At 53.1% G+C, this 14,768-nt stretch overlaps 1 protein-coding gene across 2 annotated transcripts in view; it reads right to left on the bottom strand.

Moving 5' to 3' along the window:
• VWA3A (von Willebrand factor A domain containing 3A) overlaps window positions 1-14,768 on the bottom strand; it is a 223,666-nt gene that overhangs the window by 93,750 nt on the left and 115,148 nt on the right. For both annotated transcript variants that reach the window (XM_075318003.1, XM_075318002.1), the window contains exons 19-21: window positions 4,087-4,231; window positions 1,525-1,696; window positions 424-494 (exon numbers count right to left, since the gene is read on the bottom strand). In XM_075318003.1, the coding sequence (XP_075174118.1) occupies window positions 424-494; window positions 1,525-1,696; window positions 4,087-4,231 (388 nt within the window). The remainder of the gene's footprint in view (window positions 1-423; window positions 495-1,524; window positions 1,697-4,086; window positions 4,232-14,768) is intronic.

Raw genomic sequence — 14,768 nt, 5'->3', positions numbered from 1 at the left:
TTTACTGTGCATGTATATATGTGTGTAGTATAGATACACACATACACAGTATATCATATATGGACAAATACCAATAAATATATATAGGAAATTTTATTAATTACAACTAATAATACACATAAATTGAAGAAAAAAAATATTAAAAACATCCCATAAAACCCAGAAAAAAAAAAAGAGGATGGTCTATAGTAAATCACACAGTTGCATAATGTAAACAATATATAAAAGTATGATAATTAGACAGTGGGCATACAGCGGATATGCAGATATATACCACCCATTCCCACCATAAGCCGTGATTAATAGACCAATGAGACCACACTGCCCAGAACCCAGGTGCATGTTTCGCCTATAGCTTAGTCACAGGGGCGGTTTTACACAAGGCCCGGGACACAACCGTAAGTGGATATACACTGTGTGTACCTTTTTGGAGTAGTTAACAGCTTTCTCCATCTCAGAAACAAGAGATCTTATGTCATCACTTTCAATCACATCTGTAAAATAGGCAGGAAAATGTTGCCAAAGTTCAGTAAGCTATAAAGGCCGTCCGATCATCACATCTTATGTCTTACTGTGACCAACTATTATATGGTAGGTGGTGTACATTTTTAACATCAAACTCGGTATGTCTCAGAGAGTAGTAAAGTTGCATCGTAGTGTGCCTGATTTATGCTCTCCTTTTCAGACTTATCTGTCGTGTGTGTGCACGTGATGAATAATAGGAGTTTTGGTACGTCATGTAAAATCCTTTTCTCATGTATTTTATTGGATGTGTTTCTGTGTCCCCTAATGAAGCGGCAGAGAAAACACTATTTCCGGGAATTATATGACTTCCATCCTGCATTTTTGTAACAATTTTCCCCTCTGAAGATTTCATTTACAATTTTCAGTTCTCTCTGAGCTAGTGGATGGAGAAGAGCTGCCATGTTGTTTTCTATACAAAGTGCTCAGAGAAATGACTCCTGATGTCATTTTTCTGTAGCACAGAAACAGCAATATCATTCTCCTCTCAGATGGGATAGGAAAAAAGCAAATGACAGATTCCCCTTAAAGGAAATCTGTGATCAGGTTTTTACTCCCCCATCTGAGAGCAGCCTCAGGTCGAAACAGAGACCCTGATTCCAGCGATGTGTCACTTACTGAGCTCTTTGCTGTCATTTTTATAAAATCAATGTTTTCTCTGCTGCAGATCTAGCAGTTATACAGAGCTCATGAATATGCTGGACTACCTGCAGCACGCCAAGTAGTCCTGTAATGATAATCTCGTGCTGATTAAACAGTGATTTTATTAAAGCTACACTGAGTAGCCCAGTAAGTGATACCGCTGGAATCAGGATCTCTGTCTCTACATAATGCAACTCTCAGATAAGGTGGCAAAAAACTGGTGACAGATTCTTTTAAAGGATTGATATATAGACTGTAAACTTTTTACACAGAGCATAGGAGAGAATAATTTAGCAATATTTTTTTTAACTTGAACTATTTCTGTTGGGTATGGCTGGCTATGTACTGCTATTTTCCTACCTTTGTCATTAAACCAGTGAAACCTTCCATTAGTGACATGGGCTAAGTCCTGTAAAATTTGCGCTGCATCACTTTTGTCATTGCCACTGTCTTCACTGATTGTAAATAGACAAACATGGAGCTGTAGGTCACATCCGCTGACGGCCTCTGACAGGTAGGCATGAACTGCGTTCTGTGTGGTCAAAGAAAGAAATTTTATTAATAGCTAAATACTGTATATATAGTAAGAAGGTCTACAGAATTAGCCCAAATGGCTTGTATATTAAAGAAGTTGTCTGGTCTAAAATGATAAGTCTACAGTCACTCCCCGCATGCACACTGTGCACTGTGAGGATTTGCCGGTTTCTGAGCCGGGAACGGCGGACATGTGACCACAATTGTGCACTATGCATGTTCCCGGCCAAAACCAGACTAGTGGGTGCAGCCTCACTCCATACAAATGTATTGAGCAAGGATGCGCCCACTGCAAGGATGTGCCTACTAGTCGGATGCGCCCACTGCAAGGATGTGCCTACTAGTCGGATGCGCCCACTGCAAGGATGTGCCTACTAGTCGGATGCGCCCACTGCAAGGATGTGCCTACTAGTCGGATGCGCCCTCTCCATATACTTGCATTGAGCGAGGCCATGCCCCCTAGACAGGTTCTGCTCGGGATATTGCACAATTGCAGGTTCTGCCTGGGATATCACACAATTGCAGGTTCTGCCCGGGATATCGCACAATTGCAGGTTCTGGCCGGGATATCGCACAATTGCAGGTTCTGCCTGGGATATCACACAATTGCAGGTTCTGCCCGGGATATCGCACAATTGTAGGTTCTGGCCGGGATATCGCACAATTGCAGGTTCTGGCCGGGATATCGCACAATTGCAGGTTCTGGCCGGGATATCGCACAATTGCAGGTTCTGGCCGGGATATCGCACAATTGCAGGTTCTGGCCGGGATATCACACAATTGCAGGTTCTGCCTGGGATATCACACAATTGCAGGTTCTGGCCGGGATATCACACAATTGCAGGTTCTGCCCGGGATATCGCACAATTGCAGGTTCTGGCCGGGATATCACACAATTGCAGGTTCTGGTCGGGATATCGCACAATTGCAGGTTCTGGCCGGGATATCGCACAATTGCAGGTTCTGGCCGGGATATCACACAATTGCAGGTTCTGCCCGGGATATTGCACAATTGCAGGTTCTGCCTGGGATATCGCACAATTGCAGGTTCTGCCTGGGATATCGCACAATTGCAGGTTCTGCCTGGGATATCGCACAATTGCAGGTTCTAGCCGGGATATCGCACAATTGCAGGTTCTAGCCGGGATATCGCACAATTGCAGGGTCTAGTTGGGATATCACACAATTGCAAGTTCTGCCCGGGATATCGCACAATTGCAGGTTCTGCCTGGGATATCGCACAATTGCAGGGTCTAGTTGGGATATCGCACAATTGCAGGTTCTGCCTGGGATATCGCACAATTGTAGGTTCTAGCTGGGATATCACACAATTGCAGGTTCTGCCCGGGATATCGCACAATTGCAGGTTCTAGCCGGGATATCGCACAACTGCAGGTTCTAGCCGGGATATCGCACAATTGCAGGTTCTAGCCGGGATATCGCACAACTGCAGGTTCTAGCTGGGATATCACACAATTGTAGGTTCTGGCTGGGATATCGCACAATTGCAGGTTCTAGCCGGGATATCGCACAATTGCAGGTTCTAGCCGGGATATCGCACAACTGCAGGTTCTAGCTGGGATATCACACAATTGTAGGTTCTGGCCGGGATATCACACAATTGCAGGTTCTGCCCGGGATATCGCACAATTGCAGGTTCTGCCTGGGATATCGCACAATTGCAGGTTCTGCCCGGGATATCGCACAATTGCAGGTTCTGCCCGGGATATCGCACAATTGTAGGTTCTGGCTGGGATATCACACAATTGCAGGTTCTGCCCGGGATATCGCACAATTGCAGGTTCTAGCCGGGATATCGCACAACTGCAGGTTCTAGCCGGGATATCGCACAATTGCAGGTTCTAGCTGGGATATCACACAATTGTAGGTTCTGACTGGGATATCGCACAACTGCAGGTTCTAGCCGGGATTTCGCACAATTGTAGGTTCAGTCCGGGATGTCACACAATTAATTGCAGTTTCTGGCCGCATACTGCACAATTGCGGTCACGTGAGCCCCGACCGGCTGAGAAAAGAACAAATCCTCGCAATGCACAGTGCAAGTGCTGGTAGGAGTCATAAGTCTGCAGTCACATAGAGTGACTGTAGACTTATCATTTTAGACTGGACAACCCCTTTAAGTATAGGGTCGCAACGCCACTATCAGAGTGAATGCACAGAGGGCTGCCATAAAGGAGGTGAGTAACTGTCGCTACTCACAGCAAATACAAGATGGCAGCCCCCAGTGCTTCAGTAAAACTAGAATTAAATAAAAACTAAATAAACAGTGAATTTAATTTTGTATTAAAAATACTTGATTTCATAATCACTATTAAATACTAATATAAAAAAATACCCAACAAATATCCATAATAAATTGCTACTCACCACATCCTGATCCGGAATCCCACTAGTAAATAAATACATTCCTTGAGATTCTTGGTTTTCCTTATCAATGAAGTTGCACTCTATTGCTCTTTTAATTGCACCAAGAGTATTCCTGGAGCCTTCACACTCCATAGTCAATATCCACCTAGAAACCGAGAACAATAAATCACTAATATTCATATCAACTGTAAGAATATGCATGTCTTATAATTAACCCCTTCACATCATTGCCAATTTTCAACTTTACACATTCATTATTTTCTCCCTTTCTTCCAAGAACTAGAAAACATTTTATTTTTCCGTCGGGAGCTTATGCTTTGCACGACTAAATGTATTTGTGAATTACACCATTGATTTCACCATATAATAAACTGGAAAAACAGGAAAGAAATCCAAGTGGAATGTGAAAAAAATGCAAATCCACCATGTTGTTTTGGGTTTTGATTTTACAGTATTATTTATATGGTTAAAATGATCTGGTAATACAAGTCTCTAAGCAGGTATCATTATGCTGATAAACTTCCAACAATATTTAATTGTTGGTTTTAATTTAATATGGTATTCATAAGTTGTGTCATGAGCAGCATACAGCTTTGCAGTCTCTTTCCGTTCCTTGTTTCTGGCAGGGCAGGTCTCCTCCTTGAGTGAGAGCTCTGGTGAATAGTGCAACTGTAGTATTAGAACTATAGCTCAGCACAAGTTCTGCTATAATAATTATAGCTCAGCACAAGTTCTGCTATAGCAACTACAGCTCAGCACAAGTTCTGCTATAACACCTTCAGCTATCAGGTTTGTTCTGGAGAAGCCCACCACTTTAGTCCCGTTTCACACGTCAGTGAAAAACACTGACGTTTTTCACTGGCGTGTAAAACACGCACATGTCCCTCCGTGTGCCGTGAATCACGGCACACGTGGGTTGTCTAAGTGCAATCCAGGCTCCATTCTCCGTGGCCCGTGATTGCACTTAGAGATTAACTCACCTGTGCGCGCTCCAGCTCTCCATGGTGCTGATCGCTCCCGCGGTGCAGCATCCGGCCGGTGCTGACCCCCGCAGCAGCTGCTTCCGGGTCGGCTGTGTCGTGCATCATGAATATGACAGTAATGAGCCGGCTCAGAAGCAGCAAGCTGCACGGGCTGCAGAGGACATCGCTGGAGCCGGGTGAGTAAAAATGATTTTTATTTTAAAAGCACGTTTTTTTCTGGCACGTGTTTCATGGAACACACCACTGCGTGGTCCGTGGGACATCAGTGATGCCAGAAAAAAATGGACATGTCTCCGTGCGGCAATCACGGACACGCGGGTACGCCGCATGGAGACACGTGCAGTGAAAAATCACTGATGTGTGAGCAGACCCATTCATTATAATGGGTCTGCATATGTCAGTGATTCTGGTACGTAGAAAAAAAAGCACAAACGTACCAGAATCACTGACGTCTGAAACAGGCCTAACACAGCAAGAGACGAGTACCGTGATTAGTAGACCTGGTCTGAAAGCTGCTAGTCTGGTGATTTATAACTGTATCTCTTCAGAAGATGAGAAAGAAGAGGGAGGTGAGTGGATAACTGCTGTACTGAAATCAATGGGCGGTTGGGATATTAGGAGATAACCCCTTCCCTGGAATATAACTACTGTGCACACTTGGCCATGGTCTGAAAACCCAGCTCCATGGAAAAAACTGTACACTATAAAGATAAAAGATCTCATTGCAGGAGACTGACAGCAAATAGAAAAAGCCAATTGTAAAAAGAAGGGAATTTTGTTTACTTACCGTAAATTCCTTTTCTTCTAGCTCCTATTGGGAGACCCAGACAATTGGTGTATAGCTTCTGCCTCCGGAGGCCACACAAAGTATTACACTTTAAAAAGTGTAACCCCTCCCCTCTGCCTATACACCCTCCCGTGGATCACGGGCTCCTCAGTTTTGGTGCAAAAGCAGGAAGGAGAAAACTTATAAATTGGTCTAGGGTAAATTCAATCCGAAGGATGTTCGGAGAACTGAAAAGAACCAAAAGAACAATTCAACATGAACAACATGTGTACACAAAAGAACAACCAGCCCGAAGGGAACAGGGGCGGGTGCTGGGTCTCCCAATAGGAGCTAGAAGAAAAGGAATTTACGGTAAGTAAACAAAATTCCCTTCTTCTTTGTCGCTCCATTGGGAGACCCAGACAATTGGGACGTCCAAAAGCAGTCCCTGGGTGGGTAAAAGAATACCTCAATAAAAAGAGCCGAAACGTAGGTATGCACTTGATAGTGTTCGTGAAAGTGTGCAGACTAGACCACGTAGCTGCCTGACACACCTGCTGAGCCGTAGCCCGGTGCCGCAATGCCCAGAATGCACCCAAGGCTCTGGTGGAATGGGCTTTCAGCCCTGAAGGAAGCGGATGCCCAGAAGAACGGTAGGCTTCGAGAATCGGTTCCTTGATCCACCGAGCCAAGGTTGACTTGGAAGCCTGCGAACCCTTACGCTGGCCAGCGACAAGGACAAAGAGCGCATCTGAACGACGCAGGGGCGCCGTGCGAGACACGTAGAGTCGGAGTGCTCTCACCAGATCCAAAGAGTGCAAATCCTTTTCACATTGGTGAATTGGATTAGGGCAAAATGAAGGCAAGGAGATATCCTGATTGAGATGAAAAGGAGATACCACCTTAGGGAGAAAATCCGGGACCGGACGCAGAACCACCTTATCCTGGTGAAACACCAGTAAGGGGGCTTTGCATGACAGCGCTGCAAGCTCATAAACTCTCCGGAGTGATGTAACTGCCACTAGAAAGGCCACCTTCTGCGAAAGACGTGATAAAGAGACATCCCGCAGCGGCTCGAAAGGTGGTTTCTGAAGAGCCGTTAGCACCCTGTTAAGATCCCAGGGTTCCAGCGGACGCTTGTAAGGTGGGACTATGTGGCAAACTCCCTGCAGGAACGTGCGGACCTGCGGAAGCCTGGCTAGACGCTTTTGAAAAAATACGGAGAGCGCCGATACTTGGCCCTTGAGAGAGCCGAGTGACAAACCCTTGTCCATTCCGGATTGAAGGAATGAAAGAAAAGTGGGTAAGGCAAACGGCCATGGAGGAAAACCGTTATCAGAGCACCAGGATAAGAAGATTTGCCAAGACCTGTAATAGATCTTGGCAGACGTAGGCTTCCTGGCCTGTCTCATGGTGGCAATGACATCCTGAGATAACCCTGAAGACGCTAGGAGCCAGGACTCAATGGCCACACAGTCAGGTTGAGGGCCACGGAATTCAGATGGAAAAACGGGCCTTGTGACAGCAAGTCTGGGCGGTCTGGAAGCGCCCACGGTTGACCCACCGTGAGGTGCCACAGATCCGGGTACCACGACCGCCTTGGCCAGTCTGGAGCGACGAGAATGGCGCGACGGCAGTCGGACCTGATCTTGCGTAACACTCTGGGCAGCATCGCCAGAGGAGGAAACACATAAGGCAGTCGAAACTGCGACCAATCCTGAACTAACGCGTCCGCCGCCAGAGCTCTGTGATCCTGAGACCGTGCCATGAATGCCGGGACTTTGTTGTTGTGCCGTGACGCCATGAGATCGACGTCCGGCGTTCCCCAGCGGCGACAGATCTCTCGAAATACTTCTGGGTGCAGAGACCATTCCCCCGCATCCATGCCCTCACGACTGAGAAAATCTGCTTCCCAGTTTTCTACGCCCGGGATGTGAACTGCGGAGATGGTGGAGGCTGTGGCTTCCACCCACTGCAGAATCCGCTGGACTTCCTGGAAGGCTTGACGACTGCGAGTGCCGCCTTGGTGGTTGATGTATGCGACGGCAGTGGCGTTGTCCGACTGGATACGGATCTGCCTGCCCTCCAGCCACCGATGGAAAGCCAATAGGGCTAGATACACTGCCCTTATCTCCAGAACATTGATCTGAAGGGAAGACTCTATCGGAGTCCAGGTTCCCTGAGCCCTGTGGTGGAGAAAAACCGCTCCCCACCCTGACAGGCTTGCGTCCGTGGTGACCACAGCCCAGGTTGGGGGTAGGAAGGATTTTCCCTGTGATATAAAATTGGGAAGGAGCCACCACTGAAGTGACGTCTTGGTTGCAAGGGAAAGAGAGACGTTCCTGTCGAGGGAAGCCGACCTCCTGTCCCATTTGCGGAGAATGTCCCATTGGAGTGGCCGCAGATGGAATTGCGCGAACGACACTGCCTCCATCGCTGCCACCATCTTCCCCAGGAAGTGCATGAGGCGCCTTAAGGGGTGTGACCAGGGCTGTATTTTGCCTTCGTGCTGCCCTAGGCACTTTAAGTGGTCGCGCCCCTTAGTGACAACGTAAAACTGAGTTTTCGCACACGACATCTGTTTAAGGCAGATCTACTCTGTAGCACACTTTAAAAAGTATCAATAAGAAATGAACCCCCCCCCAATGGGAATCACCACAGGCACATCAAAACATAGCATGAGTATAAAATATTCCCACCACACCGTCCCCACTTATATACTGTGACTGTGACACTGCCCCTAATAAACACCACACTGCCCTCCCTTATAAATTATACCCACCACACCTTCCTCGATTATGAAATATGATCTGTACATTGTGAGGAGGGAGCAGCATGATGTGAGGACAATGTCCCATGCATGCTGCCCCCTCCTCACAATGTCCTATGCATGCTGCCCCCTCCTCACAATGTCCCATGCATGCTGCCCCCTCCTCACAATGTCCCATGCATGCTGCCCCCTCCTCACAATGTCCCATGCATGCTGCTCCCTCGTCACAATGTCCCATGCATGCTGCTCCCTCCTCACAATGTCCCATGCTTTCTGCCCCCTCCTCACAATGTCCCATGCATGCTGCCCCCTCTTCACAATGTCCCATGAATGCTGCCCCCTCCTCACAATGTCCCATGCATGCTGCCCCCTCCTCACAATGTCCTATGCATGCTGCCCCCTCCTCACAATGTCCCATGCATGCTGCCCCCTCCTCACAATGTCCCATGCATGCTGCCCCCTCCTCACAATGTCCCATGCATGCTGCTCCCTCGTCACAATGTCCCATGCATGCTGCTCCCTCCTCACAATGTCCCATGCTTTCTGCCCCCTCCTCACAATGTCCCATGCATGCTGCCCCCTCTTCACAATGTCCCATGAATGCTGCCCCCTCCTCACAATGTCCCTTGCATGCTGCCCCCTCCTCACAATGTCCCATGCATGCTGCCCCCTCCTCACAATGTCCCATGCATGCTGCCCCCTCCTCACAATGTCCCATGCATGCTGCCCCCTCCTCACAATGTCCCATGCATGCTGCTCCCTCCTCACAATGTCCCTTGCATGCTGCCCCATCCTCACAATGTCCCTTGCATGCTGCCCCCTCCTCACAATGTCCCATGCATGCTGCCCCCTCCTCACAATGTCCCATGCATGCTGCCCCCTCCTCACAATGTCCCATGCATGCTGCCCCCTCCTCACAATGTCCCATGCATGCTGCTCTCTCCTCACAATGTCCCATGCATGCTGCCCCCTCTTCACAATGTCCCATGCATGCTGCTCCCTCTTCACAATGTCCCATGCATGCTGCCCCCTCTTCACAATGTCCCATGCATGCTGCTCCCTCCTCACAATGTCCCATGCATGCTGCTCCCTCCTCACAATGTCCCATGAATGCTGCTCCCTCCTCACAATGTCTCAATGCATGCTGCCCCCTCCTCACAATGTCTCATGTATGCTGCTCCCGCCTCACAATGTCCCATGCATGCTGCTCCCTCCTCACAATGTCCCATGCATGCTGCTCCCTCCGCACAATGTCTCATGCTTGATGCTCCCTCCTCACAATGTCCCATGCATGCTGCTCCTTCCTCACAATGTCCCATGCATGCTGCTCCCTCCTCACAATGTCTCATGCATGTTGCCCCCTCCTCAGTGTCCCATGCATGCTGCCCCCTTCTCACAATGTCCCATGCATGCTGCCCCCTCCTCACAATGTCTCATGCATGCTGCCCCCTCCTCAGTGTCCCATGCATGCTGCCCCCTTCTCACAATGTCCCATGCATGCTGTCCCTCTCCATGAGCTCCTAATGCTGCCTTCCTCTTTTCCATAATGAGACCTTCATGTTGCCCCACTCATGCTAAGACCACCACACTAACGCTTATGCTGAGACCCCCCCCACACACACTACCCCACTCTTGATATTGACTCCCCTACATTGCTCCACTCCATACTGATCCCACACATGCTGCCCCTTCTTCACAATGAGCTCCCAATGCTGCCCCCTCTTATTCTGAGTCCTTACACTCCCCCCACCCAATCGATTTTGTCATTGCACTATCCCTCATCCCTTGTCCTCTGTCTCTAGCATTAGCCCCTCTCTCCCACTCCCCCAGCATCAGCCTCTCTCCCCCAGCATCAGCCTCTATCTTCCCTCAGCATCAGCCTCTCTTCCCCAGTCTCAGCCTTTGCCTCCCCCCAGCCTCAGCCTGCCCCAGTCTCCGCTTCAGCCTCCCTCCAGCCTCCCTCCAGTCTCAGCCTCAGCCTCCCTCAAGTCTCAGCTTCAGCCTCCCTCCAGTCTCAGCCTCAGCCTCCCTCCAGCCTCCCCCCAGTCTCTGCCTCTGCCTCCCTCCAGCCTCCCCCCAGTCTCTGCCTCTGCCTACCTCCAGCCTCCCCCCAGTCTCAGCCTCAGCCTCCCTCCAGTCTCAGCCTCAGCCTCCCTCCAGCCTCCCCCCAGTCTCAGCCTCAGTCTCCCTCCAGCCTCCCCCCAGTCTCAGCCTCCCTCCAGTCTCAGCCTCTGCCTCCCTCCAGCCTCCCCCCAGTCTCTGCCTCTGCCTCCCTCCAGCCTCCCCCCAGTCTCTGACTCTGCCTCCCTCCAGCCTCCCCCCAGTCTCTGCCTCTGCCTCCCTCCAGCCTCCCCCCCAGTCTCTGCCTCTGACTCCCTCCAACCTCCCCCCAGTCTCTGCCTCTGCCTCTCTCCAGTCTCAGCCTCTGCCTCCCTCCAGCCTCCCCCCAGTCTCAGCCTCTGCCTCCCTCCAGTCTCAGCCTCTGCCTCCCTCCAGTCTCTGCCTCTGCCTCCCTCCAGCCTCCCCCCAGTCTCTGCCTCTGCCTCCCTCCAGCCTCCCCCCAGTCTCAGACTCTGCCTCCCTCCAGCCTCCCCCCAGTCTCTGCCTCTGCCTCCCTCCAGCCTCCCCCCAGTCTCTGCCTCTGCCTCCCTCCAGCCTCCCCCCAGTCTCTGCCTCTGCCTCCCTCCAGCCTCCCCCCAGTCTCTGCCTCTGCCTCCTTCCAGCCTCCCCCCAGTCTCAGCCTCTGCCTCTCTCCAGCCTCCCCCCAGTCTCAGCCTCTGCCTCCCTCCAGCCTCCCCCCAGTCTCTGCCTCTGCCTCCCTCCAGCCTCCCCCCAGTCTCTGCCTCTGCCTCCCTCCAGCCTCCCCCCAGTCTCAGACTCTGCCTCCCTCCAGCCTCCCCCCAGTCTCTGCCTCTGCCTCCCTCCAGCCTCCCCCCAGTCTCTGCCTCTGCCTCCCTCCAGCCTCCCCCCAGTCTCTGCCTCTGCCTCCCTCCAGCCTCCCCCCAGTCTCTGCCTCTGCCTCCTTCCAGCCTCCCCCCAGTCTCAGCCTCTGCCTCTCTCCAGCCTCCCCCCAGTCTCAGCCTCTGCCTCCCTCCAGCCTCCCCCCAGTCTCTGCCTCTGCCTCCCTCCAGCCTCCCCCCAGTCTCTGCCTCTGCCTCCCTCCAGCCTCCCCCAGTCTCAGCCTCTGCCTCCCTCCAGCCTCCCCACAGTCTCAGCCTCTGCCTCCCTCAGTCTCAGCCTCTGCCTCCCTCCAACCTCCCCCCAGTCTCTGCCTCTGCCTCCCTCCAGCCTCCCCCCAGTCTCTGCCTCTGCCTCCCTCCAGCCTCCCCCCAGTCTCTGCCTCTGCCTCCCTCCAGCCTCCCCCAGTCTCAGCCTCTGCCTCCCTCCAGCCTCCCCACAGTCTCAGCCTCTGCCTCCCTCCAGTCTCAGCCTCTGCCTCCCTCCAACCTCCCCCCAGTCTCAGCCTCTGCCTCTCTCCAGTCTCAGCCTCTGCCTCCCTCCAGCCTCCCCCCAGTCTCAGCCTCTGCCTCCCTCCAGTCTCAGCCTCTGCCTCCCTGCAGTCTCTGCCTCTGCCTCCCTCCAGCCTCCCCCCAGTCTCTGCCTCTGCCTCCCTCCAGCCTCCCCCCAGTCTCAGCCTCTGCCTCCCTCCAGCCTCTTCCCAGTCTCTGCCTCTGCCTCCCTCCAGCCTCCCCCCAGTCTCTGCCTCTGCCTCCCTCCAGCCTCCCCCAGTCTCAGCCTCTGCCTCCCTCCAGCCTCCCCACAGTCTCAGCCTCTGCCTCCCTCCAGTCTCAGCCTCTGCCTCCCTCCAACCTCCCCCCAGTCTCAGCCTCTGCCTCTCTCCAGTCTCAGCCTCTGCCTCCCTCCAGCCTCCCCCCAGTCTCAGCCTCTGCCTCCCTCCAGTCTCAGCCTCTGCCTCCCTCCAGTCTCTGCCTCCCTCCAGCCTCCCCCCAGTCTCTGCCTCAGCCTCCCTCCAGCCTCCCCCCAGTCTCTGCCTCTGCCTCCCTCCAGCCTCCCTCCAGTCTCAGCCTCTGCCTCCCTCCAACCTCCCCCCAGTCTCAGCCTCTGCCTCTCTCCAGTCTCAGCCTCTGCCTCCCTCCAGCCTCCCCCCAGTCTCAGCCTCTGCCTCCCTCCAGTCTCAGCCTCTGCCTCCCTCCAGTCTCTGCCTCTGCCTCCCTCCAGCCTCCCCCCAGTCTCTGCCTCTGCCTCCCTCCAGCCTCCCCCCAGTCTCTGCCTCTGCCTCCCTCCAGCCTCCCCCCAGTCTCTGCCTCTGCCTCCCTCCAGCCTCCCCCCAGTCTCTGCCTCTGCCTCCCTCCAGCCTCCCCACAGTCTCTCCCTCTGCCTCCCTCCAGCCTCCCCCCAGTCTCTGCCTCTGCCTCCCTCCAGCCTCCCCCCAGTCTCAGCCTCTGCCTCCCTCCAGCCTCCCCCCAGTCTCTGCCTCCCTCCAGTCTCCCCCCAGTCTCAGCCTCTGCCTCCCTCCAGCCTCCCCCCAGTCTCTGCCTCTGCCTCCCTCCAGCCTCCCCCCAGTCTCAGCCTCTGCCTCCCTCCAGCCTCCCCCCAGTCTCTGCCTCCCTCCAGCCTCCCCCCCAGTCTCTGCATCTGCCTCCTTCCAGCCTCCCCCAGTCTCAGCCTCTGCCTCCCTCCAGCCTCCCCACAGTCTCAGCCTCTGCCTCCCTCCAGTCTCAGCCTCTGCCTCCCTCCAGCCTCCCCCCAGTCTCAGCCTCTGCCTCTCTTCAGTCTCAGCCTCTGCCTCCCTCCAGCCTCCCCCCAGTCTCAGCCACTGCCTCCCTCCAGTCTCAGCCTCTGCCTACCTCCAGCCTCTCCCCAGTCTCAGCCTCTGCCTCCCTCCAGCCTCCCCCCAGTCTCAGCCTCTGCCTCCCTCCAGCCTCCCCCCAGTCTCAGCCTCTGCCTCCCTCCAGTATCTGCCTTTGCCGCCTCCCCCCCGCATGCGCAGATCTCTGGTCTGCATTAGAGACACTCCCACGCTCCTTATGAATCCACTTACCTGCTCCAATGCCCGCCGCCATCTTCCTGGCTCACGTGAGTATCCTCTTCTGACACCGGCTTCCATCACGGCGTCCTCCGCGGCGTCCTGCTGTGAGCTCTGCATGTGACGTCCACACAGCAGTGGACGCAGCACAGAGGAAGGAGCTGATTGGCGCGCGCCTGTGACCCCGGAAGTGCAGGCGCCGGCAGTTCCGGGGTCAATCAGCTCCCTGTGCTCGGCGGCCACAAAAAAAAAATGTAAAAAAAAAAAAAAAAAAAAAAAAAAAAAATTTTTTTTTTTTTTTTTTTTTTTTTGCTGCCAGAAGGTGCCGCCCCTCACAATCTGCCGCCCTAGGCACCGGACCACGGGTGCCTAATGGTAAATACGGCCCTGGGTGTGACTGACCCCGAAGAAGTGATTGCACCCCTGCCTGCAGAGAAAGCTGTTTGTCCCGCGGTAGCTTGACTACCGCTGACTGTGTATGAAACTCCATCCCGAGGTAAGTCAGTGATTGGGTCGGTGTCAACTTGGATTTCGGGAAGTTGATGATCCACCCGAACTGCTGCAGAGTCGCCAGAGCGACGGTAAGGCTGTGTTGACACGCCACCCGAGACGGGGCCCTGACTAGGAGATCGTCTAAGTAGGGAATCACCGAGTGGCCCTGAGAGTGTAGGACCGCCACAACGGATGCCATGACTTTGGTGAAAACCCGTGGGGCTGTCGCCAGGCCGAAAGGCAATGCCACGAACTGAAGGTGTTCGTCCCCGATGGCGAAACGCAAGAAGCGTTGATGTTCGGGTGCGATCGGCACGTGGAGATAAGCATCCTTGATGTCGATCGATGCTAGGAAGTCTCCTTGTGACATCGAGGCGATGACCGAGCGGAGAGATTCCATCCGAAACCGTCTGGTTCTCACATGTCTGTTGAGTAGCTTGAGGTCCAGAACGGGACGGAATGATCCGTCCTTTTTTGGCACCACGAACAAGTTGGAGTAAAAGCCGCGACCACGTTCCTGAAGGGGAACGGGGATCACAACTCCTTCTGTCTTCAGAGCGTCCACTGCCTGAAAAAGTGCGTCGGCCTGAGCGGGGGGTGGAGAGGTTCTGAAGAAACGAGCCGCAGGACGAGAGCTGAACTCTATCCTGTAACCGTGAGACAGAATGTCTCTCACCCATCGGT

This window comes from Anomaloglossus baeobatrachus, chromosome 7, assembly GCF_048569485.1.
Source record: "Anomaloglossus baeobatrachus isolate aAnoBae1 chromosome 7, aAnoBae1.hap1, whole genome shotgun sequence".
In the NCBI taxonomy this organism is placed as follows: Eukaryota; Metazoa; Chordata; class Amphibia; order Anura; family Aromobatidae; genus Anomaloglossus; species Anomaloglossus baeobatrachus.
The sequence above is the reverse complement of the archived record's forward strand: the minus strand, read 5'-3'. Positions and strand labels throughout refer to the sequence as shown.